General features: G+C 45.0%; 2 protein-coding genes across 5 annotated transcripts in view; one reads left to right on the plus strand and one right to left on the minus strand.

The window, feature by feature from the left end:
* Window positions 1-3,737, minus strand: part of ANGPT2 (angiopoietin 2) — a 53,867-nt gene extending 50,130 nt beyond the window's left edge. For both annotated transcript variants that reach the window (XM_033104487.1, XM_033104486.1), the window contains exon 1: window positions 3,119-3,737. In XM_033104487.1, the coding sequence (XP_032960378.1) occupies window positions 3,119-3,406 (288 nt within the window). In that variant the 5' untranslated portion in view covers window positions 3,407-3,737. The remainder of the gene's footprint in view (window positions 1-3,118) is intronic.
* Window positions 1-15,745, plus strand: part of MCPH1 (microcephalin 1) — a 262,924-nt gene that overhangs the window by 144,141 nt on the left and 103,038 nt on the right. The gene's annotated exons all lie outside the window — the stretch shown is intronic.

The raw sequence follows: 15,745 nt of genomic DNA on the forward strand, positions 1-15,745 counted from the left end.
TTAAAAAAAAAAAATAAGTGATATGACAGAGGAAATGTTTACCTCAATTTAATAGGCATTAGCTGTATTTTTCAAAACATTCTGTTTTAAAAGCACAATAGACTTTGCAGTTGTTTATAAATTTGAGGTATTCATCAGTGTGAAATAGTTGTTTATTTCCTTTCCCTATTTCCTCTTATTGGGAAGAAAAAAAAAGTTTGGTGTCCTAGTGAGACATGATCCATTTTGTAAGTTATTTGTCAGTTCCTACAAAGTGTGTTTCATGTCCCTGGCCCAGAAGTTCAGCATAGCTGCAGGATTAGCAAGGGAACGTGACATAGAGTGCTTTTGTAAGTCATTGTGGCATATCTGGTGCACGAACTATCCTGGGTCCGTCTTCTCCTTGTTTCACCACTAAGCAGAGAGTTGGCCTGCCCTGTATTGTTCCATTCATATTCCTCTGAACTCATTCAGAAGTCTGACACTTCCTCTGCCTGGCAGATGAAAGGGGCAGCGTGGCATCTTTTGACGATGTGCAGCCAGCTGTCTTAGTCTAAGCTAAGCGCAATGCTAAGTGCTCAGAGGTTCAAACGCTATTCATGTGCCTTGAAATTAACCAGAAATTTGGTCTTATTTTCCTTCTTGACAAGTTTTTTTAAAAGCTTACAGGTTTTTTTTTGTTGTTATTGTTTCTCCTTCTCTCTTATTTTCAGGATTGGTCCGGGAGAGAAAGGAAATATGAAAACATAAAAAAATAAACAGCCCTAAAGAAAAGGAAATATGGAAAACAATGGAAAACACAGAACTGTGGTTTTTCTTTCTGTGATAGTCTGTCAGGCGGTGTTAGAGTGTGGTGTGAGCTCCTATGACCGGTGGCTTATCTGTGTCCCACTGTGCATTGTTTTCTCCCTTAGGAGAGACACTGTGTTTATGATCACAGGTAACAAAACACCAAAGAAAAAAACAAGCAGAGAGGTTCCATTTAACCACTTTAAGTGGGTTCATATTTGCTCTTTTGCTTTCATTCCCAAACCAGAAGCCCATAAACTGAGAGAGCTGACTGACTTTCTCAGGTGTGCGTCACCCCGATAGTGCAGGAGAACAGGTGCTGAGCCGATGAAAAGATAAACAGTAAGTCATTCCTGGTGATATTTAGCTAGATAGCTAAAGAAGGCATTTAGAAATACCACTGCGCCACTGTTCAAATATTTACTAACTGAACCTGGAAAGGAAAAAAAATTGGGTCACATCATGTCGAATTCCTTGTCCTGTGTCTTCTTTAAACAGAGTCTCAAAGATCCAAGAGGAGGGGGTTGTGTCTGAGAAAGAAATACGGGCTTTGCTTCTGGAGTTTCAGGTAGATGTAACGTGGGCATCGTTAAGCAAATGCCACTTAGCAGTCTTACATTTGGCAAGAGCTTCTTTTATGTTTCTTGACTGTTTATCTTAAGAGACGACTTGCCAGCTGGGCAGATTAGAATGTTTACGAGAAAGGAGTGTATTTCATCCTCCCTGCCCCCGCTGTCAGCCCGAACCTTCACCGTGCCACAGTGGGTGTCGGGAGCTTCTACACACGAGAGCACCCGCAGTGAAAAAGAAGTGGGATGCCACAGTGAGCTGAGATTTGGGAGACAGTCTGGTCTCCCAAATAGCTGAACCGGTGTCACTGCGCACTTTTTAGGTTTACCATTATTATTTTCGCACCTGTGAGTTTTAGAAGATTTAAAAAGAGCAGACCACAGGGACCTTCTCAGGAAAAGAGAAAAACTTACACTGGAAAATCTACGCCAAGGGGATGTGCTTATGGAGCTATTACTAATGAGTTTTGTATTACACGGCGGGTCTTGTGGATGAGTTTCTGTTGTTTTCTGCCCTTTGATTTGAAGCGACCCCTCTTGCTGCAGGGAGAGCCGTGCTGGGAGCATTCATTCATCAAGGCTCAGGGCCCCACTAATAACTTAGTCGCTTCCTCTCTGAAGGCCGGAGACTTAATGAGAAACACAGATTAGGAGCCGAGATCTATTCTGAGATTAACATAAGGTATCCTAACAGAAAGTTCATGGTGAAATGAAAGACGGGACATAATTACACTTTTCTGGGGGAAAGTCTGGAATGAGGTGGACGAGCTTGTTAAAGTTCCTACGTGGCTTTAAACAGTTCCCTCCTTTACCATGTAAGCTTCACGATGTAATGTCACTGAAATACTTAATGATGCATCTATTTTCACAATTTGTTTAAACCACCTTTAGAATCTACATATATATAAAGCAAAATTCCAGGATGATTGTAAGTTTTGTATAAATAGCTCCCAGGTTTACATGTGAGCGTGATCCCTTGCGAAAGAAAGACTGAGCTTTCAGTCTCCTGTTTTGGCCAATTCTCTGAAACAGTGGAGTCATCGTAGCCCCGAGAACGTGCCTGTCTTGTCACGGCATAAGTACTCCCATCCCACGTGGGTCCCCTTCAAAGCCACGGCTGCAGTGCTGAGTCGCCCCCAGACACTGGGAACACTTACCCCGTTTACAAATGATACACCCCTGGGGTAAAGCCCTGAGATCCTGAGAAACATAAGGTCTGCTTTATTTAATTTCCTCTCGTTTACTAAGAGTCACAATCTATTTTAGTAAATAAATTCAGGAAATTGGTAAAGCACTTTACTCCATCCGTTATGTATCAGCAATTAACATGATTGTCACGTTTTTCCTGGCCCCCGCTGCTGTTCACAGCTTCCCTCACATGCCTGCCACCAGTTTATAACATCCCTGGCAGTGGGTGTTGCTGCCTTTAAATTAGTTAAACAAACAGAGCAGCCTACAAGCTTTCGTCTCCTTTTTGCATAAAGATTCCTAACTTGAGGGATTTTTCTCTATCGATTCTAGCATTCTTTTCAAATAACCCATTCTACTTTTCAACCGTGACTACTTTACACCCTGGCATCGAATAAGAGAAATAATAATTCAGCAGCCGTCTCTCTCCTGCTCCAGCCCCCCACCCCAACACGCGCGCGCACACGCACACACACAGACACACACACACACACACACACACACACACACACACACACTATATCTTGGTTGTGGAAGCAGAGCCAGTCTTGGCAGCGTGGGCTGCACACCAAGTGAGACTGGCGTTTTCTTACCTTCATCAGCCACTGCGTGTTGTTTTCCATGATATTCTCCAGCACTTGCAGCCTCTGCACAGAGTCATCATAATCCAGCGGTGCGTCCCTCTGCACAGCGTTGGACACATAGGAGCTGGAGGAAGAGCGGCAGTTGTCCGTCTCTGGCAGGAGGAAAGTGTAGCTGCAGGACCCATGCTGGACCTGGTACTGCCTTTTCCCTATGCTGTCCATGCTTTTCCGAAAGTTGTTATAGGCTGCGGCCAAGACAAGATCACAGCTCAGAGTAAAGAAAACAATCTGCCACATTCTTTCTTTCTTTTGGTAATAAACCACCAGCCTAGCGAATTCCAAGGCACATGGGAACCCGGTCCTCAGCTGCCCACTCAGCCCTGCCACCAGGGCTTAAGGTCCATCTGTGGGAGTCTCCGCTCCCCGCCTTTCCTAGCAGCAAGCAGCGGTGTTCAATGCTGTCTTCTCTCCAGACTGTCAGTTGCAGCAGGAAGAGTTGCCCTGCTCACTGGGGAGGGCCGTATTCCCTCTACAGATCTGTGTTAATGTCTCTTTGTTTCTGGCCCCCAGATTCTGCGGTGTCAGGATCCAAATCAATCACTCTCCTTCCCTTATATGATAAGTTGATAAGAGCAGCCAGACATGTGTAGCGAGCGGCTCCGCCCTCCTGGCTTGTCCCTTATCTTCCTGTAGGGGGTCAGCAGCCAGGCAACAGGAAAAACCCCAGCCTGATGCGTGCCTTGCAACCAGGGCTGTATGCTGTAGAAACCCTCTGGGAACCCCCGATGGGTTACAGGACCCCTGGGCATTGCAGAGGCACCACCCTAATTGAGTATTTCCTAGAGAGAGCAGCGGGTCTCTTGTGTCTGAAACGGATTCACAGCGCTAAGCTGGTAAAATATCTGAGGTAATAACTTTAAAGTACAATGAAAGTTCCTGTTTTTTCCTTTAGGAATAAAAATACTACAACTATGTCAGGACTTCGGTTTATTTTTGTTATTGAAAACACAGAGGAAGCAGTCTCGCTTTTGTAAACGCTCTGCCTTTCCATAGGGAAGAGTTTCGTTGGTATTGCTTGATTTTTGAACTGTGAGCTAAGAATACAGAGTTTCCATTTTAAAACAGTTTGATAGGAAGAGATGTTGCTTTATTAAATCATGTTGGGAAGATCAGTTTCTGAGCGCCGACATATAATCTTTTAAACAAAATATCCACTTCAGTATTCAAAATAAACCTAAAATAGACTCGACTGATGAATGGTCCGTTAAATTACAATAGATAGAGAAATCAGAACTTAAATTAGAGGGTGTTGAAAGAGGAACACGTGAACTTGTCCTTTGTTACATCAGGATTTGCTCAGGTCCCATCATTCTGTGACACATTTTCCAGGGTCAGTTAAATCCGTCCCAGTCGGGGTTGGACTCAGGTGGATGGATCACCTCCCCTTTTTAATTAAGCTTTGCTGTCCTCACCTGAGACTCAGGGTCTGCCTTAGCGGCCAAGGTTTTTCTGTTCCAATTCTCTGGCTGTGAAAGTCCTCCAGACTACTTCCTTAATAACTGCACGTTAGAACTTCAGCGATGATCAGTCCGCTAGCTCACACAGGGAGCGCGTCTGCATCTCAGGATTTGTGCTTCCCACTCAGTGGTGACCGATGTGGCACGTGGCCTGATCGGCCACTCTCCCCGTGAAAGCCAGTGTCAGTCTGTGTCTTGCAAGAACAGCTTCCAGGTATGGATGAAAGAGGGGCCACATAGTACAGCTGACAAGCTCAGGGGAGGCCAGCATGGCGGGCCTTAGAAATTCAGAGACCGAAAGTAACTGCACAGGGTGGTGTGACCGTACACATTCGTAACCCACAGTGGGTCGTGGCGGGACTAGGCCTGCAGCTTCCCTGACAAGGGTCAGTCTTTACCTGAAGTGAGTCTGTCTATTGACCTTTTGCAGCTAAGATAAAAATAACATACCTTTGAAATGTCAGAGTTTCTCTTTTCCAGTCCCTTCAGGGCACACCCACCACACCCGAGCACAAGACCACAGAACCCCTCATGGTTATCTCGTCCCCAAATACCATCTCTGTGCTGTGATAATTATTAACTATCCTGTACCCACCAATGTAAAAGTATGTGTCTCTCCATGTTACTTTTTATCCAATCCCAGATATTTCCCCGCTTTGCTTTCTCCCACCCCCTTCATCTACTACCCGTGGATTTCATGTAACCCTCCTTACGTCTCCTTTGGTTCTAATGCACAAAATAAGCTGCAAAACCGCCATTCTCCAGAGCATTTTCTCAATCCGTTGAGATTTTACTTCCTGGCAGTTGTCGGTTTGGCTCAAATCAACTCAAAAAAATTCTCACAATATTTCTTACCGCAGAGTACAGAATTATGATTTTAAGTCTTGGGTGGATATGGAATTCAGTGAATTCTGTCCTCCTGGAACGTGTTGTCAAGAGACTTAATTAGACCTTCAGGAAGATCCCTCCTGGGGACAACTAGGCAGCCTCCTAGTTGCAGGCTGCCTCCCAGCTAACCTGTAGGGCGGGGTTCAGACCCTGAGGTCCCCGAACTTCGGCGGGCAACGCGTCCTTACTGTTCAGCAAAGCTCACCTTTCCTGTAACCAGGTCTAGGTCATAGCGAGAGTGGCCAATATCTGTGCTTTTCTCATCAATGGCATCATTGGTGTTTTTATGACGATATGTCAAGCTGTCACTTGCACTCAGCAGCATTGTCACCTGACTCGTCCCTAGACAGGTCTTGCTAGTCGATGTCTGAATAAAGCAGCTCGTGTCACTTTCTGAGAGGGCGGTGCCCTCCCCAAACTACAGACGGGTCCAGTCGCACAAGAAGTCCGGACTCGCACTCTGGAGGGTCACGCAGCAGGAGACGTTGTGTGATCCTACCATGGTGTGGAACAGTGCATGGTTTCCAAATGAAAGAAAATGCACCCTTCCCTTTCTAACTGCAGAGGGAAGCACATAGACTTGTTAGAACCGTGGTTCAGTGAGACCAGAGGCAAATGCTAAGCCTCAGTTTCCCTACTTGTGAGATGATATTCTCTGTAGCACCTTTAGGATTAAAATCATACAAGATAGTAAATGCAATTTAGGATTATTAGTTTCCTTTTTTTATTGGCACTTTCCGTCGAATGGAAATCAGCTCTTCCACCATCAAATATGATAACCATGTTATCCTCTGAATGTGCAAATTTTTCATTCTAAGTTTATCTCCCATTTGAAAAAGCATGTTATAAGGTATTAGTATTGCATATGTGGTTTTCAAAATCATTGAACTGCCTCCCAGGCAAAAAGGGAGCTGCAGAGATAAGCTGTAGAGCAAGCACTTCTTGTCCACCAGTGTGGTATCGGATACTTTGGGGTTCCTGGGGAGGGATCAGTATGGTGAGGCTTCAGACTTAAAGAAACAACCGGAGGGAGAGGGGCCCCAACACCAATCGGATGTGACCTAGGGAGGAGCTGGGAGTGCACAAAGCCCACGTTGCCTTCAGGGGCTGGTGCTACAGGCGCGGGTGCTGTGCTTGTTGGTCTCCTCGAGGTCCCCTCATGTGCGCCCAGCAGCTCCCTGTAGGTCCCTAAATGGAAATTATTACCGGGGAGAGGGGGAGCCCAAGTTAGACCAGGGGTCGGCACACTCTTTCTGTAAAGGGTCTGAAAGTAAATGGCTTAGACTTGGGGGCCATGCGGCCTCTGTCACAACTGCTCACCTCTGCGTCACAGCCACCACGGACGATCCACAAACGGAGGAGCGTGACAGTGCCCCAACAAAGCTTATTAGCGGATGCTGAAATTTGAATTCTTATAATTTTCACATGTCATGAAATAGTTTCAGTTTTAGTTTTCAACCATTTAAGAATATAAAAGCCATTCTTAGCTCACTGGCCGTTCAAAGTGGCCCACGGGCTGTAGTCTGCTGACCCGAGTTAGAACCGAGGGGAGCCCGTCGGGGGAGGGGACGTGCGTGTGAGGCCACTGAGTGCACAGCCAGTGTGAACAGAGAGGCCTGGGACAGGCCCGGGAAAGGGACTTAGGAAGAGGCAAGAGCGTTTGCCCAAGGAGAAAGCGCCACTTGGAAGCTGGGTCTAGAACTCAAAGCGAGGAGGCCGCACCTGGAAAAGCCATCCGAGTGGAAAAGGCGCATCACGCCTGTGCAGAGCTGCCCACTGATTGGTCCCCGAGGAAATGCGGGAGGACCGGCAGGCCCACTGCCGCCAGAGTGGGGGACCTAGGAGGCGGCAGGCCTGGGTGTGGGCCGCAGGCCGGGACTGTGCCCTCCTTCCAGACCCGCCTTCTGTAGCGCAGTGAGCGCCTGCTGCTGGCACCGCAGGAGGGCCCCTGGCAGCGGGACGTTGGCTTCCATCCCCGCCCCCGCTGGAGGCTCAGCACAGCCGACCCCTCCGCTCGCTCTCTGAAGGAGGCCCGACTGCCGTTCTCAGAACTAGTCCTTTTCAAAGAGAATCTTGGGTTTTCTTCGGTGACTTGCTGACAGGATAGCTAAAAGGAGACGAAGCTCCAAAATGAGAAATATTATTACAGCCTTCCCCAAAGCTGCCTTCCTGCCCTGCCAATTTTTCTTTTTTCTAACAGTTCTGCCGAACAGCTGTGCACGGTGCTATTTGTTTTCTTAATGCTGAGTGTTTTCCCCCCGTACTGTATGTCATCAGCTGAAATTTCAGAGGCCCCCATTTATTCTCTGTAGAGCTGTCTCAAGTCCTTTTCACACTTTGCCATAAGGAGGTAAATCCTGTTTGATGGCACCAAAAAGACCACGCCTACCTATTCCCTGAGAGAAAAAGATCAGCGTCGCAAAGAACTTTGACAAAAGCCTGCCCACCTCGGTTTGCCCTGCTGAACAGAAGCCCTAATGTGGAGGAAAAGCCAGGCCCTCCCGCGGCTGTTGTCCCGCCCGGAACGTGCGTAGGTCCACGTCCATGTACATCACTGCTCTCTGGGTTGTGGACTCCGACACACCTTCCTGAGGCCTGGGTCACCCGGAGCAGCGAGTCCGGCTCTCAGACATCGGCCCCTGTCTGACTGGCATCTCGGGAAGCCAAGAGAATACCCGTTTTCATCAGCACAAAGTGGGGCAGCCCCCAAAGCCATGGGTGGCTAAATAGAATTTTCCAGTAGGCTGACATGACCTCTGCTGTTGTCCAGGGAGACAGTTTAGTATTCAGTATCTAACTCAGTAGTTACATTGTTGGGCAAATTAAGGGATGGAAGTGGGATCACCTGGCTCAGGGGGAGAAAGGTGTTGCTTTCAGAACTGTTACACTCCTCCTAAGTGTGCTTTGAAAACCCACACCTGACTGCAAAGTCCATGGGAAGTGCTCGGACGTACTCAGAGGCACACTGACCTCCTGGTCCTTTTCCGTCATACATGGGCAGACCCTCCAGACTCAGCCTTCTGCCTGCTCTGCTCACCGCCACCCAGCGTCCCGGTGCTGGCCTCGGGGCAGGCTCATTTGGCCAGCGTGGCCTTGACTGGTGGGAAGTGCTTTGTGGGTGGAGGAGGAACCGACAGTCCTGAAATGCCTTAAGCAGTGAAGCTGGGGACACTCTGTGTCGATGTTTGGCCATTTGCCGACTGCCAGGCACACTGAGGTCAGGCGCCGGGCGTGATGGGCCATAAGGGGCTCCCCAGACATCTTGTGAGCCTCCATCCCCACCCTGGCCTTTTCAAAATTAGCTCAATAAAATCAGCCTACATATTTATGTTCAGAGTACAGGGAAAACCATTACCGTGTTTCCCCGAAAATAAGACCTGGCCGGACAATCAGCTCTAATGCGTCTTTTAGAGCAAAAATTAATATCAGACCCGGTCTTATTTTACTATAAGACCAGGTATAATATAATATATGGTATGATATGATATGATATAAATAATATAATATAATACCAGGTCTTATATTAATTTTTGCTCCAAAAGATGCATTAGAGCTGATTGTCTGGTTAGGTCTTACTTTTGGGGAAACACGGTAGAAAGTTCACTGGACATAAAACTGTTAGAGAAAAATTATTTTTGCTACTTTTTACCACCAGAATTGTATGCAATAATGAATGAGAGCTAAAGAAGAAGCTACGACTAGCAAAAAAAAAAAATTATTTCAGCTTTCACAAAGCAGGCTCCCTCTACAGTGATTCCTTTGTCACATCCATGGACTATCTCTGTTCCTGCTCCCTTTCGATGAATGTTGAACTGAGCCTGAAGAACCAAAAGTTCAGTCTCGAGCCGTTTTGCAAAAACTTGGGTATTCCCTCTCTCGGCAGCTGCTCGTGAGCTAATAATTAAATTCTAAATCTGGCAGGCTGTCAGAGGTCATTCCCAGCCATGGGATTTGCAAAAAGTACCAAAGGAAAAGCCCCTAAAAGTTACCGTACAGACAGAAGAAAAAGAAAGAAAAAAGTAGAAGTATAAACACACACACACACCCAGAAGGTAAATCTTGCCCGCAGTGGGTGTGGAATCGAGGCTCCGTGAGGAGATGCCAAGAATTCCGTCAGCCAAGTGCGTCTCTGCGCCTTACTTTTGTGTTTGTTGTGATGAATTTAAACCAATAGTTTTTACCGCGATTTTAACATGGCAACACTCAGCCTTCTTTGGAGAGGGTGGAGACCCGCCGTTTCATGCCGGCTGTCACCTCTGTGCAGTACAAACACACATACATCCCCAACGACAGAACCCACGTTACCCAAAACTTCTTGTGGCCCTGGTCATCTTGAGCTGGAGCCACCAGGTCACCTGCGGGCCTCCACGTGCCTGCCTCAGTGCCCTGGGCCTGCGGTGTCTGTGAGCGGGAGAAATGCTTGTGGAGGTGCACACATCAGTGCAGGCTTAACCTCAGGTTGTACTCACTAGTTTGGGTGCGAGTATCTGGAAATCCAGCCAACGTATGAGTGCACCAGCAGAACCTCATGTATACATTCTAGCTACATTTTCCATGTTCTGGCTTTGCCCACTGTCTTCTCCCTTTGCCTCTCATTTCACCCAATGTAGATAGCTAAAAGAATATGGTGTACTTTTTAGAACATAAACAGTTTTTGAAATGAAGTATGATGCCTAGTTGAGCACAGTTTCCTGTCCTACTTGCAATTAAATATATGTAGCATTTGGCATAAAATATATTTACAGAACAAATTAAATGTCGTCCACCTAAGAGCAGGGTCTCAGCTCCATAGGATTCACCTTTGTAGAAGGTGAGAAATGTATATTTTTTTAGAATGAGTATCTGCCAGCCAAAGGAGGAGAAAAAGCCCTTTGCCACATGTGTTTTCAGGCAATTTCCTTTCCTGGGAAACAGCCATTTCCCTTGCATTTCTAGTTGTGTTTTCCCTCGTGGAGTAGATAGGGTAAGTGCAGGCCTTAGAGGACAGAGGCCCAGATAGCACTGGCCTTATCTGTGACAATTATGTTTCTTCTTGCAGCTGTGTAACTTCTGTTTGAAGCATAGGAACTATTTGGTAGAGGGGTTGTATCGATGGAAGAATCAGAGTTAATACGATGAGAAAATGTTTACTGTCCATGTGACTTTTCAGGTGGTTGTCATTCTTATTTAGGGTCGTTCAATTAAAAAGGTACCAAATGCTTACTCATTCTAACTTAGATAAGTGTTTACTGTGAGATTATGTCTAAAAGACATGTAGAGGGGGACAGATATTTTTTAAAGAAACTGAAGAGATTCCTGAATCTTTTACAGTTTGTACTGCCAAGAACCAGCATAACATCTGCTAAAAAACATTTGTTTTTTAAAGTCGCATTGTATATAATATGTAACCTTAAAGACTTTCAAAAGAAAAGGCTTTTTACTTACTAGATACTTGAGAAATATCCAACTAACTATTTATTTTTAAGATTTCATCATGAATTCCCTGAATTTTTAGTAATATTTTGGTTTATATAATTCTGTTACAAACAGTTCTCTCAAATGCTGTTTGATTTTTAAATATTATCATTCTCTTTTATTTTTATGGAATATTTTATCTTCCCATCAAAAAAAATGCCCAAAGGGTCAAGATACAAGTCATAACTTTAAAAAGGCAGTGGATGAAATTCTAAAACAATAGATAAGTGCATTAGCCTGAAAATATTTTTGCCGGTAATTCTGTGTCCTGTTTTCTCCCCATAGAAAAAAATGCTCAACATTTTCTTTCAGAGGATTAATGGCAATGATGATTATTTTACCTATGGCCAATAATGTAAAGACAAGAACACCTTTCCTTTGACTAACAATATTTCATTAGAGATTTTGAGGTGGATTTATGGGTTACAATTGTACATTAAATGTTCCTAAATTCATTTTATTAAGATTGTAGAGAATTCAAATTCTGTTGCTGGTGGAAAATGTGTCTAATCTCTTTGTCATAACCATTCTACTAAAGAACTATCTAAATTACTCTCAGAATGAATTTCCTTTTGCAAGTGGCTTAATGCCATCTCGGTTAATCTTTGTTTAATCTAAATTTATAATATTTTTCTTAATTATTGAGAAATGTTTTAAAACAAGAGAGATATAAATGTCATGTGTGCCATTTACATTAAGATATATTATCTCTCTTGATTATAGGTTAACATAAAGAAAATCAGTTATGTCAAAGAAGCAAAAAAATGAAAATAGCACATGGCCCCCTTTTGATATTCCCATCCGTCTGACTTGATACAAAAAAAGTCTTCCTATGGGAAATTAGTCTTGATTATAGAGTTACATGTATAAAGAGTTGTTTTGAATCAGAATTACATATAGTTTTTGAGGAAGGGTATTAGAAGTATAATAAATAGTTATGCAGAAAAGGAAGTGATGTTTGCATTCAAGTGTATAAAAATGCCCCAGGCCTTTCTTGTTCCTTCATGAGTGTAAGTATGGCCATTTACTAAAGAGTTAAATCTTCCCCAGTAATCTAATGTGTCTCCTCTTTTCTTCTTAAAACCTATCTCATGCAATTTCTTTGGTACTCCATTAATAATAGACTGTACTTCCCAAAAATGTTTTATTTCAAAGAAAGGGTCTAAATTCAAAGAAAGATTGACACAGAAGATAAAAATGAAAGGAAGTGATTTCACAAAGCCGGTAAAGAGAAGACATTTATAGCAGTAATAGGTATCTGGATTTTGGCATCTGTTTCCCTCAAGAAAAAAAAAAAAAAATTCAACAATGGTTTCCAAAAAGCCCTAAAACTATTCTAGTAGGATATTTACAGGAAAAAAAAAATGTTGTTTAATTACCCCCCAAAATCCTGGTGCACATTTCAGTGACCTTTCCTATGTATCATTCAAAAATTTTTGCTTGACTATAATAAAAATTAAAAGAAAAAAACTGCTAGGGATCCTATTGGGAGAGGAGAATGCAAATACCAAATCCACTTGTAATACTCACCTGCTCCCTCTGCTGGCCTCCTTACAGGTAGCAGGCAAAACGAAACACGTTTCGTGGTATCAATGAAACACGTGTCATTGATAGAAATGAGATGCAATTGGGGACGTAAATCAATAGCAACTAATATACAACCCGGAATGCTCTCGTTATAGTTTTAATACAAAAGAGACCACACCATATGCAGGAGTTAAACACCCACGCGTGTGCGTGTGTGTGTGCACACACGGTAAAAATATTTGTAAGCACTCTTAGCACACACAGAGCCAGAAGCAATTTCTATCCTCTGGTGATCATGTTACTACCCAAATGAGTTAAGCAACAGTAGAAAAAGTGGAGGTCTGTGCTGTCTGTCTCCGTAAGGGCTGAGTTTGGAGGCCTGATCCTGCTAGTAGCAAGTTTACCAGGGTCTAATGAGGCAGACCCCCGGTCACCATGCAGGTACAGTGCTGTGACAACCTCCCTGCTGATCCTGGGTCATCCTGAGCAAGAGTGCCGCTCAGGGAAGTCTGAGTGAACAGCCAGCAGTACTTTCAATGATTTCCTAGATCCAAATGTTTCCTTATTTAAAAAGAACCTTCTGGTCCCTCCCCACAAGTAAAATGAGAGACCAAAAGTGAAGGAAGTTACATTCCAGGCGGAGAAAAAGCTGCATGTGCGCTAAATACGAGACCATGGAACTGAAGGGAAGTTAAGTCACAGTCAGGCAAGCACGGGGAGGTCGGTACTGCAGGGACCCCAGCTGGATCTGGCGCCCCAGGAGTGGACGGTGACCAGGCGGGAACACAGAGCTCAGCGAGTGTTTTCTGCCGCGGGGAGTGGGCTAATCTGATTTGAGAGACCCTTGGACTGCTGTGCGGAGAAGGGATTGGAAGAAAGTAAGGTTGGAGGGAGACCTGAGGAGAAACTAGATGAAATCCAAGTCATACGGCGGCCTGGGCTAGAATATCAGCATCTGGCTAGAGATTCTTTAAGAGGGACCCAGCCATAGGACTTCTAGATTGACTGGATACAACAATTTCAGCAATAGGATTTATTTGGTATTGGGGCTGACTTTTCCACCTAAAGCAACTAAAAGTGCTGGGTAAAATAATTTAAAAATTGTTTTAAAAGCATCGAAGAAATGACAAGATAATGAGAAACTCCCAGGCCCAAATTTAAGTGGAAGCCGGAACCAAGAGCACCAGGCGGCATATGAAACAGCTTTGCCCTCCCGGCATTTGGCACACTCAGTGCCTCCCAAGGCTCCCTTTTCTGGGCCCACGTGGGCAGGCAGACGAGACAGGGTGTGAGGCCTGTGCAGGCGGAAGAAGGCATGCCTACCGTTAAATAACAGAAACGGGGACCCATCCCTGAGGTTTGTACCTGCAGCTCACCCTTTACTTTCACAGTGCAGACTGGCTGGTGGGAAACACCGCAAGCCTTGGGGAGTTCATCTAACGTGGTCCCAGGCCGGTGCTGTTAACACACCCCACTCCCCCAGTCTCATAACTAATGTGAATCCTCTCTGAAGGAACGCACCTTCGTCTCAGGCCTGGAAAATTCTTATAGAGAAAATGAGCAACTCGCAGACGAGAATAAATGAGCACACAGGATAGCATGGTACCATTAGCAAGAGTCAGCAGAAAGCAAAATAGCAAAAACAGACTGGCAGAAACTTTATGCATAGGTGCTCTCAGCACCATTTTGTTAAAGGTATTAGTGTACGCGGGCTGCTATAACTCAGCACCACAAACTGGGTGGCCTAAAACAACAGAAAGGTGCTGTCTCACAGCTGTGGAAGCTAGGAGTCTGCAGTGAAGGGGTGGGCAGGCCGTGTTCCCTCCGAAACCTGGAGGGGAGTCCTTCCTACCCCTTCTCAGCGCCTGGTGGTTTGCTGGCTGTCTTTGCTGTTTTTTATCTTGCAGCTGCATCACTCCATTCTCTGCCTCTGTCATCACATGCCCCTCACTGTCCTGTGTATGTCCCTGTGTCTTTAAACCTCCCTCTTCCTGTAAGGGCACCAGTCACATCGGATTAGTGGCCCACCATACTCCAATATGACCTCATCTAAACTACAGTCTTCTGCCACTTACCGACAGGGATACGTGCTGAGAAATGCACTGTAGGCAGTTACGTCATTGTGTGAACATTCAGGGTGCATTTACACACACCCGGACGGTGTAACCCACTGCACACCGAGACTTGACTGCCCAACCACTCGCTCCTGTGCTACAAGCCTGTACAGCATGTTACTGCACTGAACGCTGTAGGCAACGGTAACTCACTAGTAAATATTTGTGTATCTAAACATATCTAAAACATAGGAAAGGCACAGTAAAAATGCAGTGTAACAGATTTAAAAACCAGCTGCTCAGGGCACCTACCATGAGTGGAGCCGGCAGGATCGGACGCTGCTCTGGGTGAGTCAGTGAGTGATGGGTGAGTGGAGGTGACGGCCCAGGACGTGACTGGCACGACTGCAGACCACACACCGCACACTCAGGCTGCACTAAACGTATCAAACATCAGATCAAATCTAACGCAAGAGAAACGATACAGTTGAGACGCGGTAAACACGAGACGTGTGAGGCTACTGCCGGTGTAACATAGTTACAGCAAACTTTTTTTATAAGTAGAAGGAATACACTCTAATAATGAAAAGTCAGTGTAGGGAATAGGTAAACCAGTAATACAGTCCTTTATGTCCTGTCAAGTATTACGCTCTGTACGTAACAGGACGTGCTGCTTTTATACGACGGGCAGCACAGTAGGTTTGTTTACACCAGCATCACCACAAACACGAGGGTAATGCATTGCACTATGAAGTTGCGATGGTTATGATGTCATTAGGTGATAGGAAATTGTCATCTTTGTTATAACCTTATGGGACCACATGGTATACATGGCACCTCCCTGACCAAAAAGTCACTATGCGGTGCATGACCGCAGCTTCCTCTGCAATCCCATTTCCAAATACTGTCACAGTCTCACGTACCAGAGGTGAGCACTTACATCTCTTTGGGTGGGGGGCACAATGCAACCCATAGCACTTACCATGCTTAAAGATATAAAATGAAATTTTGATAACACCTAAAGGGGACAGAAAACTAAAGAAGAAAAGAATCTTGTAGGTGTGAAAAGAAAACTTACAGAAATAAAAAGTGCAATAATTGACATTTATAATTCAAAACTTGTGTTTAACAAAAGATCAGACATAGCTGAGGATCTGAAGAGAGACTCACTGAGCTGAAAGACGAGTCAATAGTAA

Source organism: Rhinolophus ferrumequinum, chromosome 4 (assembly GCF_004115265.2).
Source record: "Rhinolophus ferrumequinum isolate MPI-CBG mRhiFer1 chromosome 4, mRhiFer1_v1.p, whole genome shotgun sequence".
Lineage (NCBI taxonomy): Eukaryota > Metazoa > Chordata > Mammalia > Chiroptera > Rhinolophidae > Rhinolophus > Rhinolophus ferrumequinum.